At 46.0% G+C, this 10000-nt stretch overlaps 1 protein-coding gene across 1 annotated transcript in view; it reads left to right on the top strand.

Annotated features, from left to right (window-relative positions):
• Positions 1 to 10000, top strand: part of LOC139758162 (lachesin-like) — a 73073-nt gene that overhangs the window by 41613 nt on the left and 21460 nt on the right. Inside the window, exons 3-4 of the mRNA XM_071679324.1 lie at positions 610 to 899; positions 9697 to 9907. Of these exons, the coding sequence (XP_071535425.1) occupies positions 610 to 899; positions 9697 to 9907 (501 nt within the window). The remainder of the gene's footprint in view (positions 1 to 609; positions 900 to 9696; positions 9908 to 10000) is intronic.

Here is a 10000-nt window from a genome sequence, read left to right on the forward strand (position 1 = left end):
TGATTATTGTTTGTGTGTTGCGGGGAGAGAGTTTTGCAGTAGTGTTGCCCCGTCTCTTGTAACTTTGTATATATGTGCCATGTCTTTACTCCTATATGCGTACACACACACACACACACACACACACACCACAGCCCAAACCAAAGACCCATTTGTCGACCAGAAACAAGGGATGGATGAAGACCTGGGTTGAGCGTGGGCCGACTGCCACGCCCAGGATTCGAACCCCCTGTGGGTCCGTATTGAATCACAATCAGTAACGCTAAACAGTACACCACAGAAACCCGCGCGCGCGCGCGCGTGTGTGTGTGTGTGTGTGTGTGTGTGTGTGTGTGTGAATTGATTTATGTTATCACTTTTATTTGTCCTGTTCATTAAATCTTTCAAGACACATTGTATCCTCAACCTCTATATTTTACTCTTGTCCTCCTCTTCCTCTTCTTCCTCCCTCGTCCTCCTCCTCCTTCCCATTCCCCTTCCACCATTCCCCCACCCACCACCACCCCAGGATGAACCCGTCCAGCCACCTCACCTCTCCCACATGTAACCAGTCCACTTCACCCGGACTTGGACAGCGATGTCACCTCCGCCTCTCTCATCTGCTTCCAGACATTGGCCTCTCAGCCGGGGACGGCGTGGGTCAGGTGGCACACCGGACGGCGGCGCTGGAGGAGGTGAAGAAGACGGTGGCGGAGGAAGAGAAGGCGGTGGTGGCGGCGGCGCAGCAGAAGGAGGAAGAAGAGGAGGAGGGAGAGGAAGCCTTGGGCGGTAGCGACACCCCGTCGCTGGATGATCCAGACCAGCCGTCCTTCGACCTGCAGGAGTCTGGCAACGTGACAGCTCTCCTGGGCAAGACAGCCATCCTTAACTGCCGCGTCAGGAACATCGGCAACAAGACGGTGAGGTCCTGATGGTGGGCTGAGGGGCTTGTGTGCTCGAGGTTCCGCGTCAGGTGGGGAAGAGAAAATGGAGTATGATGGTAACTTGAAATTAATATGATAAAACCTGGGGAGTGGGGATAAATTTCATAAGGGGGACCTTTCTTTGAGGTTAATTATGTCATGGAGGTTTATTTTCAAATAGAATTAACCTCAGCTGGAGCATCATAGATCATTAGATCATTGTCTTCCTAATATTATTCTTTGGTGTAAATTCAATTCAGAAATTTACATCCCTCAAAAAAAAAAAAAAAATGTGAGGGAAAGGAGTGTTTTGTAGGAAATTCAAATAATATTTTTTCTCTCTCTCTCTGCCTAGTATCGTTATCATGAACTTTCATTTTCAAATCGGTAACATATTATTTTTCTTCCTTCTTTTTAACCAACTACGATTTCCTTTTTTTTTTTTAATTTAAAACGAAAAAAGATCATAGTTGTATATTGCGTCCTCACGCATCACAGCAATGAACCGAAACTTTTCGTCAAAACTTTCGTGGGATTAAAATGTTTCAGTCAATTTGTTGCCAATTTTATTTCTCAAAAGTTCATTTCTAATGACCTCACACACTCGGGCTAGCGAAAGACTGGAAGGAGACGGCAAAGGATTCTGGTCAAGTGCTGACCATTCCCACGTCACGTAGGACGTTCCAATAATATATAAACGGATGTTTTCATGTCTGTGTTGTGTGTCTGGGGAAGGACTTCGGGTTTGGAGCAGCAGAAGCACTCTGCATCAGACCCGAAGGAGCCGTAGAAGCTGTCCACACACTGTCCTTAAAGATAAGAGAAGATCCTTCTGGTAATTGATATGAACTTCACCTTTTCTTCTTCTTCTTCTTCTTCCTCTTCTTCTTCTTCTTCTTCTTCTTCTTCTTCTTCTTTTTCCTCTTCTTCTTCCTCTTCTTCCTCTTCTACTTCTTCTTCTTTCTCCTTTCTTCTTCTTCTTCTTCTTCTTCTTCTTCTTCTTCTTCTTCGTCTTCTTCTTTTTCCTCTTCTTCCTCTTCTTCCTCTTCTACTTCTTCTTCTTTCTCCTTTCTTCTTCTTCTTCTTTTTCTTCTTCTTCTTCTTCTTCTTGCCATGCGGTCATTCTGCTTTCCGACATTATTATGGCATAGAGAGTATGACACAGAGTATGTCATTTGGTTAGAAAAAAAATTTTAAACAACAAACTAAGGATGCAGGATAGAGGCAAACGTAGGTATGAAACACCTTCTGGGCTCGATGGCACTATCCGTAGATAGGACGGCACTGAACACGAGAGTAATAGACTTGAGTACGGGGTGTACGTGCCTTGAGCACGGGGTGTACGTGCCTTGAGCACGGGATGCACGTGCCTTGAGCACGGGGTGTACGTGCCTTGAGTACGGGGTGTACGTGCCTTAAGTACGGGATGTACGTACCTTGAGCAAGGCGTGTACGAGCCTTGAGCAAGGCGTGTACGAACCTTGAGCACAGCGTGTACGAGCTTTGACCAAGGCGTGTGCCAGCCTTGAGCAAGGCGTGTACGAGCTTTGACCAAGGCGTGTGCCAGCCTTGAGCAAGGCGTGTACGAGCCTTGAGCAAGGCGTGTACGAGCCTTGAGCACAGCGTGTACGAGCCATGAGCACGGCGTGTACGAGCCTTGAGTATGATGACTTGATCGTTGATTCTGATGGGGTAAGCCCTTTGTCCTATGACCCTTTAAAGGCTCGATCGAGTCTAAGAGGCCACACTCCCCCGTCACAATCCAAAGGCCACACCCTCACAATCCCTCATACCCAAGGGTCGTACCATCGTGCGCAAGGGGTCGTTAATGTTGCCTTTTAGCGTCGAACCATTTTCTACTGCACGTGATGTTGTCGTTTCAAAACTCGTAGAAACTTGTTCAACTCTGTGTAGCGCTGACTTTTCACTGCAGTTCTCGCGGCTTAACGTAGCAAGGTTTATTGAGAGCAATGATCGTGTTGAGGGAGCGTAAGTGTGTGTGTGTGTGTGTGTGTGTGGGTGTGGGTGTGTGTGTTGGTTGTCAGGTTTATATACATGCATCAAGATGTTTCGACCCGCTGAATGAAGCAAATGGCAAGTTCAGTGTATTCTACACTCTCTCTATCTCTCTCTCTCTCTCTCTCTCTCTCTCTCTCTCTCTCTCTCTCTCTCTCTCTCTCTCTCTCTCTCTCTCTCTCTCTCTCTCACCCTCAGATCAATAGCTAATCTTGTCCTTTAAGACTAAGATACAACAGTAGAGCAATCCTTGGCCACAGCTTCACTGGTGACAGTTCGATACACTTTCTCCGAGATGTCCGTTATGAGCCAGTCACTGTCACTCACACACACACACACACACACACACACACACACACACACACACACACACACACTATAATTGAGTTCTGGATTCAATGAATCTTTGATCGGGGGTTCACGGCCGCTGCCTCGAACGAGCCTCGCTCTGAAATTCTGAAAGAACTCGAGATCTAACAGATGACTGTAATATCCCGCTGCCGCAATAAGGCCCGGCGATAGCTCTATAATCCTTAAGATCTCGAACTTTGTTGATCAATGTCGCTTTCGACTCTTTTGCATTCTTGCCTCAGACGTTGTGTGCAGTGGGACTCTTAACCTGTTTGAGATTTGATTTATGGTCTGAGGAAATTCCTTTCTTGTCATTTTAGGAGTGGGTCGTGGTCTATCTGTAAGACCCTTACCCCAGGGGAAAGGGTACTGTATTCTACATCACTGTATTGGATGTTTAGTCGGGGATGTTAGTGAAGGGTATTTCTTTTTTATGTTGGAGGCTCCAGTCACAGACAATAGTGCACATCAAGGCCAGGATCCAGTTGAAATATAGAGAAAATTATGAAACGGAAAAACAGAGGACAAGGGAAAGTACTTACGAATTTTTGAGAGAGTGAAAGACCTGTCTTTTAAAATGCGTCATGTCATGATTACTGGGAAAGACATGAGAAGGTAGAGAGTTTCAAAGCTTCGACGTGTAGGGAAAGAAGCAGGTATCAAAACGGCCCTCCCTTGAGCTGCCGATGGCCACACTATAATCATGTGACGGAGCAGTTTGCCGAGTATTGCGTGGTCTAGCTAGTGATGGGGGCACACAAGCAGCCAGCTCTCAGGAGCAAAATCCAAAGTAATACCTATAGAAGAGGGAAAGTGAATCAACATTGGGGCGTAAGGCAAGGGTGTCAAGTTTGGAGGTTAACCTGGGGCAGTTTATAATCGGACCGCTTTCGACTCGACCCTGTCAGGTAAGGATACAGAGCTAAAACCACCCCAAATGTGAGAGCAGTACTCCATTCAAAGACGAATCAATCCCTTATATAAACGAAGCAACTGTTCAGAAGAGAAGTTTCGAAATCTAAACATGACACCCAGTTTCTTAGCGGCAGACTTAGATACCCCAGTAATGTGGGGTTTCAAGAAAGAGTGGATGTTACAGTTATACTGAGTATGTTCAATAAGTCAATAGGTGAAAGTACAGAACCTTGAGGGACACCTCTGTTGTTGGGGAAACGGGAGAGGCTGATCCAACAACAACCACAGGTAGATCGGCCGGAGAGGAAGCTAGATATCAAGGAGCAGAGTGAGGGAGGGAAGCCAAAAGACGGAAGCTTAGAGATGAGACCCGGAAGCCACACTCTGTCAAAAGCCTTAGATATGGCAAGGGCAACTACACATGACTTTCAGGGATGATGACCAGATATTAGAAAGATTGGAAAGAATATTACCAGTGGATGTCGCCTTACAGAAGCCATACCGGTGATCAGAGAGAAGACTGTGATTTTCGGTGTGTTTAAGGATGTGGGAGTTGAGGAGGGATTCACAGACTCTGGAAATGGTAGATGTCAAAGTAATAGGACGAGATAGAGGGAACGGAACAGTCACCATTCTTAGGGATGGGATGCATCAAGGCATATTTCCAAGGAAGAGGAAAAGTTTTGGTTTTTTAATAGAAACGGAACAAACGATCAAGCACAGGTGCAACTTCAGAGGCACATTCTTTTGGTACAAGGGGATGGATGCCATCAGGACCATAAACCTTGCTTGTGTCCAGAGAAAGAAGCGCTTTTCGGACAGTTTCGAAAAGAGATTACAGGAAGAGGCATAGTATCAGCATAGTATTAGGAAGTGAAGGAATGTTAGAGTCGTCCAAAGTGAAGTTAGATGAGAAACGGGAATCAAAAAGAGTTGCTTTGTCAACGGAAGAAACAGCTATAGATAGTACCGTCAGAACGTAAAATAGTGAGAGAAAGGTATAGCGACTGAAGTTGTTTGAGATGCCCTTAGCTAAAGACCAGAAAGACCTATCAGTGGATTACGAGGAGAGGTTATCGCACTTTCTTTGAATAAAGGAACGTTTCGCCTCACAGATAAGTGCTTGCACCGATTACTGGCAGTGCTAAATGGTAAATGGGAGCCAGAGGAAGGAGAGTTTTTCCAAGCCTGATATGCCTGATCCCTTGTCTGAATGGCTTTAGAAAAGGAACAGTTGAACCATGGATTGGATGAAGAGGTCTTGGAGGAAGAAAAGTGGATAAATGTTTTCTTACCCACAAGAATAACCTCTGCTATGCGTTTAGCGGAGTTCTGTACAGAATCATCACCACATAAGAGACAGTAATTTACCCAAGGAAAGTCAGAAAAGAAGTTACGTAAGCTATTCCAGTCAGCTTTATTGAGGTGCCAGCTAGTATTTACGCTTAGAAGGGGCTGCTGAAGGGGGAGGTGCCATTAGAGTAGATACGTTTATGAGAGTGTGATCAGATGAACCAATTGGGGTCGAGATTCTGTAATTACAGCGGGATGGACTAGAGGTGAAGAACAAATCCAGAATATTTGGCGAGTGGTCACAGCAGTCAGGTATATGGGTAGGGTGGGAGATAATTTGTTCTAGATATTTGTATACAGTGATGTAGATTTTTAGATGCACTGATGGTTGAGGTGGGTGGTTCTTGGCTGTAGTGATGAGCCAGGTGTGTGGGTCTCTTGCTGTAGTAATGAGCCAGGTGTGTGGGTCTCTTGCTGTAGTAATGAGTCAGGTGTGTGGGTCTCTTGCTGTAGTGATGAGTCAGGTGTGTGGGTCTCTTGCTGTAGTAATGAGTCAGGTGTGTGGGTCTCTTGCTGTAGTGATGAGTCAGGTGTGTGGGTCTCTTGCTGTAGTGATGAGTCAGGTGTGTGGGTCTCTTGCTGTAGTGATGAGTCAGGTGTGTGGGTCTCTTGCTGTAATGATGAGTCAGGTGTGTGGATCCTTGCTGTAATGATGAGTCAGGTGTGTGGGTCCTTGCTGTAATGATGAGTTGGATGTGTGGGGTCTTTGCTGATCTGATGATTCAGATGCATTAGTCCTTGCTATGATGATGAGTCAGATGTGTGGGTCTTTGCTGTAATGATGAGTCAGGTGTGTTCGTCCTTGTTCTAGTGCTGAGTCAAGTGTGGAGGTTCTTGATGTGGGTGATGAGTCAGGTGTGTAGATAATTGCTGTAGAAGAACCCGGTTTACCATCCTGGTTTAACATCCAGGTTTACCACCCCGGTTTACCATCCCTGTATACCACCCCGGTTTACCACCCCGGATTACCAAACTGGTTTATCACACCGGTTTATCAAGATCTTCCCTCCCCGTAATATGGCTGCAGATCGTCTATGGCTCCCATCAAGTTATCTTAACTATGGCTCCCATTAAGTTATCTTAACTATGGCTCCCACCAAGTTATCTTAACTATGGCTCCCATCAAGTTATCTTAACTATGGCTCCCATCAAGTTATCTTAACTATGGCTCCCATCAAGTTATCTTAACTATGGCTCCCATCAAGTAATCTTAACTATGGCTCCCATCAAGTTATCTTAACTATGGCTCCCATCAAGTTATCTTAACTATGGCTCCCATCAAGTTATCTTAACTATGGCTCCCATCAAGTTATCTTAACTATGGCTCCCATCAAGTTATCTTAACTATGGCTCCCATCAAGTTATCTTGACTATGACTCCAATCAAGTTATCTTAACTATGGCTCCCATCAAGTTATCTTAACTATGACTCCAATCAAGTTATCTTAACTATGGCTCCCATCAAGTTATCTTAACTATGGCTCCCATCAAGTTATCTTAACTATGGCTCCCACCAAGTTATCTTAACTATGACTCCAATCAAGTTATCTTAACTATGGCTCCCATCAAGTTATCTTGACTATGACTCCAATCAAGTTATCTTAACTATGGCTCCCATCAAGTTATCTTAACTATGGCTCCCATTCCATCAAGTTATCTTAACTATGGCTCCCATCAAGTTATCTTAACTATGACTCCAATCAAGTTATCTTAACTATGGCTCCCATCAAGTTATCTTAACTATGGCTCCCATCAAGTTATCTTAACTATGGCTCCCATCAAGTTATCTTAACTATGGCTCCCATCAAGTTATCTTAACTATGGCTCCCATCAAGTTATCTTAACTATGGCTCCCATCAAGTTATCTTAACTATGGCTCCCATCAAGTTATCTTAACTATGGCTCCCATCAAGTTATCTTAACTATGGCTCCCATCAAGTTATCTTAACTATGGCGAATCCGTAAGACCTTGTATGTTACGTTATCCTGATTACAATACATGTCACAAGCACTTAACTAATTATTCAGACAGTGTAACGATGCTAATTAAGGTGGATTCTACGGTGATATGACCCTTGCTGCTGTGATCCAACATAGCGAGAAATATTGACCTAACAATGACCCCATCACGTGGAGATAACCCCGGTGTGTTGGTATTGATCTAAGACGTGGAGATGATTTGGAGAAATATTGGCACAATCACGTGAAGATGACCTAGGTGAAATATTGACCTGATACGTGGCGAAGACCCGGCGTCATATAGACCTATCACGTGGAAATGACCTAACATGTGGATATGACTGAAGGGTAATATTGACCTTAGACGAGTACGTGATCATTGGCTTAAATTGACCTAAATCATGATGATCCTAAGGGTAATACTGTCCTCGAATAAGTAGATGAAAATGATATGGAGGTAATATTAGCCTAAAACTATGATGATCCAGTGAACGATATCGTACCCTCTAACGTGTCAATAACGTTGGGATAATACAGGCGTAATCATCACAGGCCGCCACGTTCAAGTGAGTGATATTGAGTCCTTAAACTTACTGACGACGCAGGAATGGAACAGAGGCAATATTGACCCCGAAACCGTAGTGTCCAAGTGAGTCATATCGCGTCCCTCCAAGACGTAGCAATGTTCCGGGGGGGTAATATCAATATTACCTTCCCCTGACATGGGGACGGTCTGGGGACTCCACCGCTCGGTGATGTGAGGGAGGGGGAGGGATTTGTCACCAAGGAGGCTTCGCTACGTCCCCTGAATCTCCCAAGATCCACGTCCCCGAGCGCAAGACACACGGGGCGTGTGGGTTGAAATACTCGCGCGAGGGAGAGGGACGACTATCCACGCTGACGGCGATGATCCACACTGACGACGATGATTCACGCTGACGACGAAGAGCCACGCTGACGACGATGATCCACGCTGACGGCATTGATCCACGCTGACGTCATTGATCCACGCTGACGGCGAAGAGCCATGTTGACGACGGTGAACCATGCTGACGACGGTGATCCACGCTGACGACGATGATCCACGCTGACGACGATGAGCCATGCTGACGACAGTGATCCACGCTAACGGCATTGATCCACGCTGACGATGGTTCACGGGGAGGCTTGCTGGAGAGGCGACTGTATGATTACTGTTTCCCTGTTACGGGGAGAGGTCTTTTTCCACACACACACACACACACACACACACACACACACCTCCCAGCCTAAGTCAGGTACCCATTTATCGACCAGCCTGGAGGGGAGGATGAACACCTGGGTTGGGTATTGGGCCGATTGCTACGCCCATGTGGGCTTGTGTTCATCATGGTCAGTGTGTGTGTGTATGTATGTGTGTGTGTGTGTGTGTGTGTGTGTGTGTGTGTGTGTGTGTGTGTGTGTGTGTGTGTCTATACCAGCCTGGAAGGCAGGGGCCATGCGTGTGGGGGGTAATTCATTTAGCCTTAGAGGAAGGCCAATTTATCTGAGAGTAATTATTTTACCCAGGGGGTGAGGATTATATACTAGGATGTGATTACTTTGGCCTGGAGGGAAGGTCTACACATATACCTGAGAGGAGAGGTTGTGTATGCCAGAGTGATCACTTGAGCCTGGCAGATGGAGGTGTATATATATCCTCTACTGATTACTGAAGCTGGGAGGTAGGACCATGCACCTGGGAGGGATGAATGCGGATCCTGGGAGTGATTAATAATCCTAATCTTTCAACCTGTTGATTAATCAGTTCATTACACATCTCCATTTCAAGTTACTTGTGAGGCCTTACGTTGCTTTGCCGTTGGTCAACCCATGGGGATATGGGAGGAAGATTTCTGCCTATGTATCTCCTGTGTGTCGTAGGAGGCAACTAAGAAGGTTGGATATTTCCTCCTTCTGTACCATCAATATCTATGATTAGGAACAGAAGGAAGAGCCAAGCGAGGCTCCCATACTTATTTCACCCCCACCTCAAAGGTTCATTCATCTGGTTCTGAAGCTGCTTCATTCAATAGGGAGAGACGAAGCTGTGTTGTAATTAATGTGTTTCAGTGTCGAAACATCTCATTCCCTGATATGCTTTACAGATCCGTCTCTTTCTTATTTTCCTTTAAATTTTGCATAACTAAAGATGGTCATCTTTTCGTGTGGCGCTACGACAGGTGTCGTGGGTTCGGCACCGGGACATCCACCTCCTGACGGTGGGTCGCTTCACCTACACCTCGGACGATCGGTTCTCAGCCCGCCACACGGAGGGCTCCGAGGACTGGCTCCTCATGATCCACTACCTGCAGCAGAGGGACGCTGGCTTCTACGAGTGCCAGATCTCCACCACGCCCCCGCACAGCCACCTGATCCACCTGTCGGTTGTAGGTGAGTGTCTCTCTCTCTCTCTCTCTCTCTCTCTCTCTCTCTCTCTCTCTCTCTCTCTCTCTCTCTCTCTCTCTCTCTCTCTTCTTTCATAGA

Source organism: Panulirus ornatus, chromosome 29 (genome assembly GCF_036320965.1).
Source record: "Panulirus ornatus isolate Po-2019 chromosome 29, ASM3632096v1, whole genome shotgun sequence".
NCBI lineage: Eukaryota > Metazoa > Arthropoda > Malacostraca > Decapoda > Palinuridae > Panulirus > Panulirus ornatus.